The sequence below is a fragment of the Mesocricetus auratus genome, unplaced genomic scaffold (assembly GCF_017639785.1).
Source record: "Mesocricetus auratus isolate SY011 unplaced genomic scaffold, BCM_Maur_2.0 Super-Scaffold_6730, whole genome shotgun sequence".
Classification (NCBI taxonomy): Eukaryota; Metazoa; Chordata; class Mammalia; order Rodentia; family Cricetidae; genus Mesocricetus; species Mesocricetus auratus.
The window spans coordinates 64983514-64999520 of record NW_024429184.1 but is presented as its reverse complement, the minus strand read 5'-3'; the positions used below and the strand labels follow the sequence as shown (position 1 = coordinate 64999520).

The following is a 16007-nucleotide window of genomic DNA, read 5'->3' as shown; positions in this document are numbered from 1 at the left end:
GCATTGATAGTGGAGCAGAAACCAGAGGCCTGGAGTCAGACCAATGACTGCGATGAACACTCTTAAGATATATGAAAAAAAGTGTTCACTACATGACTCACTACATCACACTACAGCTTCCAGGATGAGATTTTTCTTCCCCTTTGTTTCTTTTCTTTTCTCTCTTAAATTTTATCTGCTGGGGTGGGGCTGAAAGAGCACAGGCGGATATTTAGGATGGAAAATAAATGGGATTAAGATGCATGATGTGAAAGAAACAAAGAATAAATAGAAAGAAAGTTTAAAAAGAGAAAAAAATCTGTAGAAAAAACAAAAACAAGAACAAAGACACACCAGAGAAAGATTTTTGAATGTCTTGTTTCTGAATTACAAGAGCAGCATCTATGGAAAGGAACAAGTAAGGCTGTGTTATTCAGTTTCTGTCTGTATCCCAAACATCAGAGATAAACAAACTCAGAAGAAAGCACTCATCTGGCTCCTTGCTTTAGAGGCTTCAGCTTGTGACCCTTGGTTTTGCTGGTTTCAGGCTTTCGGTGAGCAGCACACTGTGCCAGGGCACAGGAGAAAGCGAAACTGCTGACCCCATGTGAAAACATTCCAGACTCAATCTACTGTTATACACATTGTTAAACACAGGAAAAGTCGCAGAAAGATCAGACTAGAAACTGAGTCTCTCACAATAAAATTGAAAAAAGAAAAGGCAAAGACGTTGATTGAAACAAAAGTTAACAACCAAGAAAAACAGAACAATTGAACACTTGAGAGATGAAAGAATATGGATATAGATGATTATATAGATATAGATGTAGGTATAGATATATTGAGACAGTGTTCAGTATGTAATCCTGAGAGGCCTAGAACTCACAGAAATCCATCGGCTTCTGCTGAATGCTAGAACTGAAGGTGTGTGTCACCATATGCCCAGCAAAGAACAATTCGTAATTCAAGAAATAGAAAGTCTATAAAACAGGCGCGCGCACGCGCACGTGCACACACACACACACACACACACACACACACACACAGAGAGATAGGGAGAGAGAGACAGAGAGAGAGAGAGAGAGAGAGAGAGAGAGAGAGAGAGAGAGAGAGAGAGAGAGAGAGAGAGAGAGAAGAAATAATACAAAGATAATCCAGAGGTCAGATGTGAAAAGTTCTCTCTTTGAAAAAAAAAACTTCCAGGATGCCAGCAAATAATTACACATCTTATATATGTAAGCACAATCTTTGAACATAGTTGATCAGAACCACAAATAAAGACAAATTCCTAAATGCTTCCCAGTAGCTAAAGCAACCTTCCACAGGATATAAGATTAAGGTAGCAACACTAAATGAGCAATAGATTCAAAACTCTAATGTGCAATAAATTAGCTTAACACTCTGACAGCAACAGTGACAACAGAACATGATGAAAAAAAACTGCATTTTATTTGTACAGTGGGGATGAAATCCAGGGTCCAGGTATGCTAAATAAGCAGTCAACATTGAGTTACACACTCAGTCACAAATTACATTTGAGACATCAGAAGACAGAAAATTTGTGTCCAAAATCTCTTTCTAAGGATGATATTTCAGAAAGAGTAAAACAAGGCAGGCATAGATGTCAAGGACTTTTGAGTTGACATTTTTCAGTGTCCAACCCAAAAATGTTCGAGATCTAAATGCCAGTGCTATGAAGACAGAAAGTCTTTGAAAATTGTCAAGTTGAACTCAGATCATTAAGAGGGATCCAAGTTCAAATGTCAGTGCCCTTCTAAGAAGGAAACATTTGGATCACATTGAGAGTGATGTGAAGACACGGGAAGCTAATATACATAAAGTGAAGAATGTCTGAGTCTATGAAAAGCCAGGAGTGGTGTGGATAGAACGTTTCTTACAATCTTCAGAAGGAGCTGGCTGTGAATACATCTTGGTCTTGGCTTCTAATCTCTAGCGCTGTGAGGCACTGGTACTTGGCTATGGCAGCCCTAGAGAACCAAGAAATGAATGGAACTGAAATGTTGAATATGCACAAGCAAGGAGAGAAAGTATTAGAAGCCAAAGCAAAGGCAGACATATCTTTCACATCTGAAGAAGGTGCTCACTGTATGATTCCTACTATGTGACACTATGCAGAAGGCAAAGCCAGGGGGAACATAAAAAGATCAGACTTTTCTAGGATTCTGGAGCAAAGGAAGCAGGGAAGACTGGGCAGGTGGAACACAGGAGCATCCTATAAATGTGTTACACTACCAGGTATATGTCATTGCATAGTTGTCAAAACCCACAGAGTGGATACTGATAGAAACCATGATGTTAGTGCATAGCATGTATCAATACTGAATCATTGTCCTGCTTTAAACATTACTTATCTTCCCAAAGTCACTCAGTAGTTTCCCACCCAAAATATCAAGCTGATAGGGCTAAGAAGGTAGAAGCTTAATCTGACTATGCTGCTTAGAGGTAGGCCTGTGGGGAAAGGATTAGGTTGTTAGGTGAATCCTGGTGGCTTTGGAGGGAGAGAGACAGAGTAGCCAAATACCCCCTCACAAGAGTCTGCATCATGCTTTTGGATTTCCAGTTTTCATATCTAGGGGTGAGGGACAAGCATTCAAAAATAGTTAACTTTCCTCAGGTATTTTTGTTATAGTAACTCAAAACTGACAAATAAAAAGTAAAAAGGCTATCATGTTAATGCAAAATGTTAATAGTAGGTCCTAGGGAGACAATATTTGGAAATTTGGTTGGTCTGTAAATAGTTCAAGAATAAAATCTAGACAACTTAAGCAGAAGGCCATGCCACCACCCAGATCCCTGGAGGACCCTTGAGAGACCAGAGGCCCCTCCTGCTGTCAGAACCCTAGCCCTCAACACAGTCAGAAATTCCTTGCTTGACTAGAGGCTATCCAAGCCATCAAACGTTCAGCCTCCAATCAAGCTGGAGACGCTCTACCCAATCACAGGCCACTCCTGAAAGAAGATCAGATACAATACTGAAACCAAGGAACAAAACACCCATCCAACAATGACAAACTCAGAAATTAGCACCTAGACCTATAATCACCCCAAAGCTAGATGCCTAAATGCCAGTGTGAATAACACAATCAATAATATGTCACCACCAGAGCTTAACCATCTTACTACATAAGCCCTGACTGTTCCAACACAGCTGAAGCACAAGAAAATGACCTTAAATTAGCTTTATAAAAATGATAGAGGTCTTTAAGAGGAAATGAATAAATCCCTTTAAAAAAAAAAGCAAGAAAGCCAAGAAACAAACAATTGAAGGAAATGAATAAAACTGTTCAAGACCTGAAAATGGAAATAGAAGCAAGAAGAAAACAGAAACAGGAAATTCTGGAAATGGAAAATCTAGGTAAGTAAATAAGAACTACAGAGGAAAATATTACCAATATAATATAAGAGATAGAAGAAAGAATCTCAGGCATTGAAGATATAAAGGAAGAAATAGATACATGGGTCAAAGAAAACTTTAAATCTAAAAAATCCCTAACACAAAACACCCAGGAAATCTGGGACACCATGAAAAGACCCAAAACTAAGAATAACAGAAAATAAAAGTAGGAGAAGGATCCCAAATGAAAGGCCCAAAAGCATATTCAACAAAAACATAGAAGAAAATTTTCTTAACTCAAACAAAGATGTGCTTATAAAGGTACAAGACATTTACAGAACACCAAATAGATTGGACTAGAAAAGATTAGTGCCCCTGACACATAATAATCAAAATACTATACACATAGAGCAAAGAAATAATATTAAAAGATACAATGGTAAAAGGCCAAGTTACATATTAAAGTAAATCTATTAGAATTACACCCAGCTTCTCAATAGAGACTCTAAAAGCCAGAAAATTCTGGACAGATGTTCTGCAGACTCTAAGAGAACACAGATTCCAGCCTAGATTACAACAGCCAGCAAAACTTTTAATCACCATAGATAAAGAAAACAAGATATTCTATGATAAAGTCAAATTTAAACAATATTCATCCACAAATCAAACTCAAGAAGGCTAAATACACCCATGAAAATTCAAGCAATAAATAATCTCACACCAGCAAAATTCTAAGGGGAAACAGACACACAGACACACACACACACACACACACACACACACACAACTACCACCACCAACAAAACAACATAATAGTAAGTAACAATCATTGATATTTTCACTATCAATGAACTCAGTTCTCCAAACAACAACAACAAACAACAAACAAACAAAATAACCAGACTAACAGAATGAATGGGAAAGCAGGATCTATCCTTCTATTGCACAGAAGAAACACATCTCAACATTAAAGATAGATATTACCTCAGAGTAAAAGGTTGGAAAAAGATTTTCCAAGCAAATGGACCAGAGAAACAAGCTACTGTAGCCATTCTAATTTCTTACAAATTACAGTTCAAACCAAAAATTAATCAAAAGAGACAAAGAAAGACACTTCATACCCATCAAAGGAAAAAATTAACCAAGATGATTTTTCAGTCCTTAAAATCTATGCCCCAAACACAAAAGCACCCACATTTGTAAAGGAAACACTACTAAAGCTTAAATCACACATCAACACTCACACATTAATGGTGGGAGACTTCAGTTCCCCACTCTCATAAATGAACATCATCCAGACAAACACTAAACAGAGAAATACAAAGCTAACAGATGTAATGAACCAAATGGATTTAAAAGATACCCATAGAACATTTCACCCAAACACAAAAGAATACACCTTCTCAATACTTCACAGAACATTCTCTAAAACTGACAAGTCTAAATGATACAAGAAAATTTAAAAACCCTGTATCCTATCAGACCACCTAGGATTAAAGCTGGATTTCAACAACAGAAACAACAGAAAGCCCATATACTCATGGAAACTGAAAAAACTCTCTCCTGAATAACTACTAAATCAAGACAGGATAAAGAAACTAAATACTTTCTAGAATTCAATGAAAAGGAGAGCCACAGTGGAGTTGGGGGAATACTGCAGAAGAGGGCAAGGCAGGATTATAGGAGCCAAAGCAGTCAAGAAACCACAAGAAAATAGTCCACAGAATCAACCAACCAGTGCCCATCGAGGCTCACAGAAACTGAAGTGACAATCAGGGATCCTGTATGGGTCTGGCCTACGTCCTCTGCAGGTGTGTTATGGTTATGTAGCTTGTGATCCCTGTGGTATTACTAACATTGAGAGAGGGGCTGTCTCCGATTCTTTTGCCTGCTTTTGTGACCCTTTGCCTCCTAGACTGGGTTCCCTTGTCCAGACTTACTATGAGGGGATATGCCTGGTTTAATATAACTTGATATGTCATGCTTGGTTGCCATCTTTGGGAGGCCTGCTTTTTTTATCTGTTATGAAAGGAGGAGGAGTAGATCTGAGGAAGAAGGATGTATATGTGGGACTTTGAGAAGAGAAGGGGAGGTAATTGCAGTCAGGATGTAATATATGAGAAGAAAATATTTAAATCTAATATGCCTTTTATAAACAGCATAAGAAACTGTTTAATGTGCTTTATTTTATAATGATATGATTCCTGAAGCATTCTGGAAGATTCCTTTCCATGTCTAAAGTATGTCTGGCTTATTAAATACCTATTTCAGTGAATTTATCTTTGTGCTCTAGTAGCTGTAATTTCTTTCCTAATTATCATCAGGTATTCTTTGTGTTTTATTGTTAGCTTGAGAATAGAATAGATGGGTTTGAGTAAGTCATTTGAATAACACTTCTTTGATAAAACAATGAAATAAGTACATGTTTCATTTATTCTTTCTCCTTAAGCAGGCTCACAACCTGTAATAAGATGCTTTACATATACAGAATTTTTTCTCTAAGGAAATAAAGGAGCATTTAATATTTGCTTCTCCTATTGAAGAATGAATAAAGGAGAAGCAGAAAACAAAGCCAGACTCATTTAGAATTGCAGTGATGAAGCCCTGGGAGACCAGAGGAATATCCTTGAATATTCTTCTCCCATCCATTTTATCATACATCTGGGGGGCAATTGTTTGTCAAATTGCAATTACAAACCAGGTTCTGGATAGACTATAGGTCACTTTGACAAAGTCTCTGTTTCATCTTGCTGATGGATCTGCAATTGTAGTAGTGTTTTTAATTCTATGATAAATAGAGAAGAGCTCTACTTAACTGGGTTTTAGTTTGGAATTCCAGTCTGACTTGGATACACTCCAAGTCAGGAGTGACTCAAGGTGCAGCCAGAGATGGTGGGTCATAGCTGACATTTGCCTTTAACTAGGAAATAGTGAAGAAAGGTCATTCTCTTCTATTCTATGAAAAAACTCTTATTTTGTATCATCTGGTGACCATAAAACCCATTCTACACATGCTCAGATCAACTGTGTATGGAAAGAATTGAAGTGACTATCCTCTTCCATGCTCTCTGGCTCAAATCTTGTCTGGGAAAACAATTCAGCACTCATGTGTCAGAAATATGGAAACACGAGGGCTAATTAACTCTTGGTGGCGAATCCTTGTCAAGAAGAATGAATGGCCAGGAGAGAATAATAAGAGAAAGGCCTTGAACCAAATTCTAGAGAAGTGGGCCATGGAGAATTTGGCATGGACGGGCCAGAGGATCAAAGGGAATCCAGGACAATGCTGCAGCAACAGAAAGCAGAGTCTCTTAAGTTAGTGTTCTATTGCTGTGAAAAGACATCATGACCAGGGCAAATCTTATAAAGGAAAACATTTAATTGGGGCTGGCTTACAGTTTCAGAGGTTTAGACCACTATCAGCATGGTGGAAATTAGAGTGGTGTGCTGGCAGACATGATACTGGAGAAGGAGCTAAGAGTTCTACATCTGGCTCCTCAGACAACAGGAAAAAAGCCACTGGGCCTGGATTGGATCAAAGCCCGCCCCCAGTGACCTACTTCCTCCAATATGGCCACACCTACTCAAACAAGAGTATATCTCTTTATCCCTCCCAAGTAGTGCTACTCCCTAGTGACTAAGTATGTGAGCCTATGGGGCCCATCATTCTTATTCAAACTACCACACAGAACAAGAGAAGCTTCCTTGGGTGAGAGACAATCATTCCACATTGTGAAAAGCCTGGAGAAGGTCACATAGTGCAGGGAATGAACAGCCTTAAAGCAGGTAGAAATAGAAAGACCAAGTGACAATTAAACATCAGTCCTGGCAACACTGGGAGAGTAGCCACGCTAGAGGGGTTGGAGAAAGATTGGGAAGTAAAGAAATGAAAAACATGAATTATTGCCACAAAATCAGTGATTGGTTAAATATGCATTTGCCTTTATACAGTTCTGAGGGCAAGAGGGACAATGGAAATAATACTGGGTTAAAAATCAAGCTGTTAATAAATAGATCTTAGAGGCTGCCAATGGCTCTTGGATTGTGGCCCCCTTGATTGACATGTAAAGCCAGCACTGTTGCATCTTGTGTCCTTCCTCCATAGCTGCTTTTCCCATCCTAATTACACCTGCAAATGGTTTCTGCTATTAACAGTTTATGCAAGTTGGGCAGAGTGTGGTATACTGAACACCAATCCCACCATTTAGGAGATTGAGGTAAAACTATCAAGAGTTTGAGGCCATCTGGGGCTACATAGTGAGTTTTAGGCTAGCCTGGAGTATATAGCAAGATTGTTTCAAAACAAGCAAGCATAACTGATATTCTTAGGATAGATTGCTTCCCCCCTGGTGTATAGCCCAGGACAAGCACTCAATGTCACATTGGCCACACCTGTGTACAATGACCTTTTTCTTGAAAGTAACAGTCTCAGTTATGGACATGTGGAGATATATTTGTGTCGAGCAGCATTAGTTGAAGACAATGTGATGAACTCTTCACACATTTTTCCAGGGAGGAGAGACATTCAGAGTAGTTTGAAAATCTGTAAGGACACAGAGGCCTATTTTTAGGAAGTGATCAAACCCTCTGCAGGGAGATAGACACTGCAAGGATAATGTTGTTCCGAGATTAATAATAGACTCACTGGTTGTTTATTTTACTGGGATGTTAATAGGTTAAGTTTTCATAATGAGAACATGATTTCTCATGACATGTTAGATTAGGGCTAAGAGAGTGGCTTGTTCTTAATCAAGTTCATCTGGAGAACTCCAGAATCTTACTGATGTATACCATTTAAATATTTGATTTGTTCTCTATGCCCCACAATATTACATCAGAAATTGAGCTATGAATTTTGAACACTATATTTTGCCATTTACATCATTCACCTTCTCAGGCCCTCCTATGAGTGAGACAGAACTAATCGATCACATGCTTCAGAGCAGGCCATGTCCCTCCTGTAAGACAGAACTAATCGATCACATGCTTCAGAGCAGGCTATGCTTGATCTGACCAAATTGTCAACAAGCCCAAGTGAAAGCATGCCCTGGTACCCATGTTTATAAATAGTCTCAGAAATCAGCTCTTGCTCAGGTCTGCTAGGTGTACATTAAAGCACCTCCATCATCTCTACCTACTTTTGTCTGTTAAGATGGCATGGGCTCATTAGCCAGAGACCACTGCCTTCAAGGAAACACCAAAGGCCAGTTTCTATTAAATAAGATGGTCATGTAGTAAAACAATCTTTCCTTTTGTTTTTAAGTTGACAATTCTTTTACTGAACCAGTGTCAGATTTGATCTATGACTTCCGCTGAGCAGACAACAGTATTGAAATGTCGACTAGACAAATACGACCTCTTTCTGAAATGCGTCTGGAGAACTCTCTTCTTGAAAAGAGGCAACCTTGCATTTTTCAGTTTTTTAGGCTAGAGTAGTCCTTCTCTGGACCTGACCAAAAGAGGACCACTGTGCTCAACCCTTGGGCTCTTTGAACCTTTTAGTAGATGCTAACTGCCCCAAGTTCATGCATATGAAATACATTTAACGGCTGAACTAGTCCAGACCTCAGCCACTTCTATCTTCTCTTCCCCCATCTCTTTTTTATTGAAGACTTTAACCTCATTAGTATTTCATGAAAAAAAAAACTGGATCTTGCCCATCATCTTGCTTGTTGCTTCCCATTTCCTGGCAGGCACAGCCTGAAGTTTCAATAGAGGAAGTGGGAAGGAACACAACACATTCAGAGTCTGTGAAAGACCTTATTTACCATCAAAGTGAAAGTTTCCAGATACTCCAGCCCTGTTTTCTTATGCTCTTAAGTCTTTGATGAGGAATTAAGGACTCCAGCCAGGGCTACGGAGGTCTCTGAGAGTCCTCTCAGAAAAGAGCTGGCAGAGTGCACTACAAGGTGTCCTGGAGTTGTTCCTTAGTTACAAATGATACTGAGGCATACATGGAGGAGAAAAGAGGGCAGAAACCACAAACAGCATAGTCATTGTTGCAGGGCACCTCTGAGAGAAATATGAATTTCACACAACTAAAATGCTAGCTTCCGTTCGGCAAAGCAATTATTGAAACTTGACTTTTAATGGAATCATTAATGTGCTTATCCCTCACCCCGATTCAATTGCAAGTCTTTATAAGGCGGATTTCAGATGTTAGTGAGTCTAAGAATCTGAGGACCTCACTGAAAGAATATAGGGTGTAATGTCTGAGACAATTAAAAAAAACTAAACAAAAGATGGAGGGTAGACTCAGGAATGTTCATTTTAACAGAACCTCAAGTGACTGTCCTGCAATGGCTGTGACTCACACTAGGAAATATTTTCCTAGCACTCACAGTCTTCATGGTCCTGAGCTCCTAGCACGGCATAGTTTTTATAGGATCTTCCAGGAATGTTTGTGAATGTCTTGGATGGGCAAAATCTTAGAGATGATTTAGATTCAAGTTTTTGTTCTCCTTCAACTAATCACTCTAGTGGGCTGGAGGTAGACTAAATGTCTTAATAAAAAGAAATAGCAATATGGTGATTTTCTAACTGGGAACAACTGGCAAGAGAAAATATTTTATTCAGAGAGCTGAATAGAAATCTATTTTGTTTACTTAATTTTTTTCACTTGGGAGCAAGAAATACATGTATTCGTCACTAACTGTAGAACATAGGGAGGTTAGGTTCTATTTGAACTTCCCACTAACTACTGGATGTATTTCCTGTGCCTTCTGGTTTCTTTTGTTTATTGTTTACCAGGTGCTGTGAGGTCTGTCTTTAATGTGCCTTGTCCTTTGTTCTCCTGCCACAGTGTGAAGCTGTCCACATTACTTGCCCTTTGCTCCTGGCTGCCTCTAAATAGCCAGATGCAACAGAAACGGAAAGCCACCTTTTCCATCAACATCACTCGTGCCATTCAGCTATTGGATCTTTAATACAAGAAGGATGCATGGTTCCTCTTTGTTTGATGAGAGTCACAGTCATACCGTGAAAAGATCAGGGGAAATTGAAAACTATTTTAGTGTAAATACTGAGGGAAGCATCTTTAGTTTATCTCAGGCTGCCAACTCTTGGACCCAGTTGGCTGCCTCTTCATTGTATCACAAGTGTTCATTCCATCCGTTTATATGTCATTAGCTGTAAACTGTGGAAATACATTTTAAGTAGAAAAAATGGCTCTGAAAGTATGTGTGGATGGTATCTAGGTGGAAATGCAAATGGTTTGTTAAATTTCAGGTCTTGGTTCTGTTCTAAAGAGAGAAATCAAGAAACTTAAACATTAAAATCAAATGCTTTGGTCTTTCCGTTTTCAAAACTGAATATTATAACTTATCTGTCTTCTGTATACCATCTGTCAATCATCTATCATCTACCCTTAGGTATCACCTGTCAAACACTTACTATGTATCATCACCCTCTATCTTCCTACCATCTGTCTGTCTTCTGATGACCATTCAACATTTTTATCTTTTTAAAATCATAATTCTTGGAAAGTGCTGATAACAAATATCCATGCCCCTCCTAGAATTTATACTGAAATTGAAATGTTATACTGAGGCCAAAATAAATTATAGACATGCAATGGTACTAGAAAATATTTAACTGGCATGATGCTTATTCTGTGTGGAGTCAATGTATGTGTAAGGGCTGTCACTTTCCTCTAGTTTCCTCATTTATCACTTTAATTGACATTTCAAGCTTTGACAAAAGGTTGTCTGCCCTGTGAAATAATATTGCTTGCTTTTTGCTTTTTTTTTTTTTTTAAATCAAACCTGTTTTGTTCTAGACTAAAACCCAAAATCAATGTGTTCCTTGTCAAACGCGGGAGGGTCAATGCTGTGGTTGTTTTTGTTCCCAAGCAGTTATGTAACCACGGGGACTTGTTTCTTTGCTTTCAGACTTGGTGCAAAACACATTAAAGCTAAACAATGGGCGTGATTCCCAGGAGCAGCCCTAGAGCTGTCTCACAAGTGTCCTCCTAGGTTTGGGAACCTCGAATTAGTTCCATTCCTGAGTGTGTGTGTGTGTGTGTGTGTGTGTGTGTGTGTGTGTGTGTGTGTGTGTGTGTGTGTTTAGTTAGCTGGCACGATACACTTCCCCGAGGTTGTGTTTCCTTTTTCCTGAGATCTGGCTAAGGGTAAAGGGTCAGAGTCACATGGATTGAAAGCATTTGATTGATGTCCAAGTCACCGCTGTGGCTGCCGGAGCCGCCTCCCCTTGGGCTGGGGCCGCGTGAGGCCGGAGTGGCGGGTCGGGCCAGGATCCCGCTCTCCCAGGAGTGTCCTGCCCAGAGTCCCACGCCTCCCGCGCGCGTGCCGCAGCCCGAGCAGCCTCCTCTGCCCACGCCCCGGCCTCGGGCCAGCATGTGAAGCTGCTCCGTCCCGCTCAGACTCCGAGGAAGCGGCAACTTTGAGGGCGACAGAGGCGGCGGCAGGCGCGGGGCAGAGCACTTGCCACCAGCCCCGCGCCCGGCCGGCCACCATGAGCGACGAGAGCGCCAAGGACGCCGACAAGCAGCTTCGTCTGCGCGTGTGCGTGCTCAGTGAGCTGCAGAAGACCGAGCGCGACTACGTGGGGACGCTGGAGTTCCTGGTGTCGGTGAGTGACCGGCCCCGCGCAGGGCACCAGGTCCGGAGCATTGTCTGTGCCAGCACCCGGCACCCGTACGGGTGGCGCGGAAAGCCCGGGGATGCGCTCTTAGCTGAACATGCATAGAGTGGCCAGGGCCTTGAAGAACTCGCGTGGGAGAAGTTAACCTAAGGCTATTCTGCATGTCCCATCTGCGCTCCGTTTTTTTGATCCATCTCCTAGGGCTAATTTCATTGTATCTCTTTTTCAGCCCCTTTCTCTCCGCTCATATTTTGTTTAAAAGCCTTGGTTTTCATGCTTCTATTTGATACGTTCAGGGACATGCAGTGTTTAAAAAGTCCTTGAATGTGGTGCAGTCAGACACGGTTATTAGATCATCATCAGCGAAGTCCCTTTAGGTATAATCATTGAGACGTTGAATTCTGAGGGGCGGGGCGCGGCGGAGGAGAAAGAGCAGCAGGGTCACCATCCCTGGCAGCTGTTGCATATTAAAGCCACATGTGCGAGCCTGCCCTCCCTCCCAGACCTACAATCTCCTTTCTCCTAGTTTAAATCTGCCTCCACTAGTTTCCCAGTACCCTGTGCCTACCGATCCCCTTGAAAGCCATGTCATAAAACTCCCTTTGCATCTGACAACTTGGGATTTTGTAGACTGGGCAGTTTTTCTAGGTCCCAGCTTGACTCCATGGAATTCTGTTCCAAAAGCATTTCATTCAGTTTCAGACAGGAGAGGAGACACGGGGAAAATGAATTCTTGAGACGTCACTCAAAGGCGGAATTTTCCTCACTAACTGGGTTAAAGACAGAATTTACAATCAGTCCTGTTCATCCTGATAACTCCAGAGAGCATCCTTCCAGGAAGGGCCCAGATCTACAAATCACTCGCCTTCATCGCTGTGTTCCTTACTGGCCTCCCTTCCTCCCCTGCCCCCCATCTTCGAAGGGAAACGTTTCAAATACCGAACTTCCTCCTGAGATTCGTTCTATCTGTAAAGTTTGTGCTTGCAGTCACTGTGTAGAAATTCACTTGGCTGTGTCAGGAAGGAAAGAACAATGTCTAGGGAGATGAAAAACACACAGGTTGGCGTCTCAAATTCAGTTAATCCAAGCCCCGGGGCCCACATTCTTTGAGAAGATGCACATTGTTATAGAATACCCTAATAATTGGTGATGGGTAGGGTTAGTGTATCTGATCATGTAGCAATTACAGACAAGAGCGTGTTTTTAAGGAGACTTAATAGTTTCAGATTTGACTTTCATGAAACTTCGTTGGGCACTAAGTCTTTGAATCTGAAGAGTGAGTCATTTCTTAGAGGCAGCCTTTCTGAAAATAGATGAAAAGGGAGACTGCCAATGCTAAGTTGTAGAAATAGACAAGAATTCAGCCCTGTCTCAAAAGCTAAGTTGTAGATCTTTATTTAACATGTCAGTTTTTCACTGGGCATAGTGGCACAGGTCCTCAATCTCAGCACTTGAGACACAGACAGGCCAAAATGAGTTCGAGGTGAGTCTGGTCTTTAGAGCAAGTTTCAGGACAGCCAGGACTACACAGAGAAACCTGCCTCAAAAAAAAAATTAAAGAAAGAAATATGCTGACTATTTTATATAATTTTCTTTGATATGGCACATTGAGGTTTTGTAAGGACTCTCGTGGTAGAATATGACAAAATATTGTCACTTGATGACTACTTTGTCAACATGTCACTGGCATATTTAGGAAAGCATTTAAAGGAAGTAAAAAGAGAAGATGTTTTCTTCTTTAATTCTGTATAGATAAGGTATTAGAGAATGACCTAATTTACTTGCATTTTCCTTCTTGTTTTTGCCTGGGAAAAGAAATTTTGTGCTTCATTAGGAACACTGGAAAACATTTCTAGATCAGTGGCTCTATAAAACTAACAACCAGTATTTAATGTCCTAGTCTGGACAACAGGTGGTTTGTGGCTTGCTTCCTGTTTACAATCCATGGCATGGTATAGGAGTGGATTGTGATGGGAGACACAGGGTCCTTGGATGTGTGTATCCTAGACACACCTGTGTATATGTGCTCAGATGGGTCCTAACTTGGTTTAATGTCTGGCCTCTGCTGTCTTGAAATTCTCACTAATTTTATCTTTCAACTTGGGTTTTTCCAGTGATGTCAGACAGGACAGTCGAGCAAGACCCTAGGAGGTACATGAAAGAAACCCAGTCTCACATTTCTGTTCTTTTGCTAACCTTTTCCTCCTGGCTTTTTGGAACAAGGGGCCTCACTATTTTATTTCTCACTGGTCCTGGAAAATTTTATGGCCGTTTCTCAATGGACTTGTGGTATTGAGGCAAGGTGACCATGTAATTTATTGTATAAACCTGGACACTTGTAAGGGCCACAAGGAGTGTCATTTCTAGTCACAGTGAGAAGCAGATGTGAACTGGAATTGTTCCTGGCATGTTGTCAGGCACAACTATGCCCCATTATGGGCTCACCAGGGAAAGACTTTGAGCTTCGAATCTTACAGAAATCAATGGCTTTGTTATCTGTTGCCTCTTAGGCTTTGATACCCTAAAATGTGAGTCCTGTCTGTGTAAGTTCAGTCATTCATTTGTCCTCACTGGTATATATTTAAATAAGTGAAATAATAACATTTCTCAAGGATACTGTACTGAGTAGACAGAGTGTATTAGATTTGACTGTAGTCTGGCTCAGGTGAGGGCCTTGCTAAGTGGTTTATTTTACTTCTGCTGATGTTACCAACAGCCAGACTGGGGAGGGAGGTGGGGGAGGATCAGCAATTAAGAGCATTGGCTGCTCTACCAGAGGTCCTGAGTTCAATTCCCAGCACCCACATGGTGGCTCACAACCATCCATAACTGTAATCCCATGGGATTCGATGCTCCCCTTCTGGTGTGCAAATGTATATATATACAAAATACCCATATACATAAACTATATAAATAAATAAATCTTTAAAAAAGGCAAAAAGCCAGGCAGATAGGCCAATCATCAAATTTAAACATTTCATTCTGTTATTCTTCTACACTTTTTTCTGTTTCTGGGCCTTCTGGTATTTTTTTTTAAATAACATTTATCTATTTATTTGTTTTTGTGTGTGTGTACTGGTTACCCAGTGCTAAGCCCTCTTGTTAGGGTCAGAGACAAGCTTGAGGGAGTTGGTTGTCTGCACCTGCACCTTGTAGGTTTTGGGCATCAAATTCTGCTGTCTCAAGGCATCAAGGCTTAGCAGCCCGAGCCTTTGCCTGCTGAGCTGTCTCCCTAGTGGCCTTATTCATGATATTCTCTATGCCCAGTTAACTTTAAGGTGCTGAGAAAACTTTGTAGTTTATGTAATATCCACCATCTTTTATATTGTGCCTTACAGTTCTCACTAAACATTTGTATTTTCTGTACCCAATTTGATCTCTTAGCTTCTTCCAATGGTGCTCTCTGGAGCTTGGGGCCCTCAGGAGTAGTGAGGGGGGATGTGAGTTTTATGGTTCCAGGGTCCCTACCTTGGTTTCTACCAGTGTTTATATCTGTATCTTTGCAAAAGCAATTAGAGAAGACCTTATCTAGATGACCCATTCCCAAAGAACCTAGGGGGTTCCTTTACTTCCTACTTGAGCTTTGTCGGTTGCAGATGCTCATGAAAACAAACAGACCATAGGAACAAAGAAGAAAGAGAATGCACCTGAAAACAATCTTTTCTAGTCTGACTGGTTCTTCTCAGCAAACATGTATTGATTGGACACATCGTTCTTAATCCTTGTGTTATGGACCCGATTATCTCCCTTCCTCCCCTAGATTCCTATGTTGAAGTCTTAACCCTGTGTTACAAATCGGGTGAATTTGCAGATAGCATCTTTAAAAGGTGGAAATAAGTTAAAATGAGCCTGGTAGGAAAGCTCTGATCAGTGTGACTGGGGTCCTCAAAAGAAGTGACTTGAGCACACACAGAATGCATGCATATGTGCAGAGGCCAGACCAAGGGAGGACACAGAGAGAAGGTGGCCATTTGCAAACCAAGGAGAGGTTCTGATCCAGAACCTTTTACATTGGGAAATGTGAGGCAAGATGTTTTGGTTTAAGCTACCAATCTGGTATTTTGTTTGGACA

The 16007-nt window shown here is 40.8% G+C and overlaps 1 protein-coding gene across 1 annotated transcript in view; it reads left to right on the top strand.

Annotated features, from left to right (window-relative positions):
* The first annotated feature begins 11406 nt into the window (after nt 1-11406).
* The window catches only part of Prex2 (phosphatidylinositol-3,4,5-trisphosphate dependent Rac exchange factor 2), a 273913-nt gene continuing 269312 nt past the window's right edge, over nt 11407-16007 (top strand). The window contains 1 exon segment of the mRNA XM_005066754.4: nt 11407-11923. Coding sequence (XP_005066811.2) covers nt 11807-11923 — 117 coding nt within the window. The 5' untranslated portion in view covers nt 11407-11806.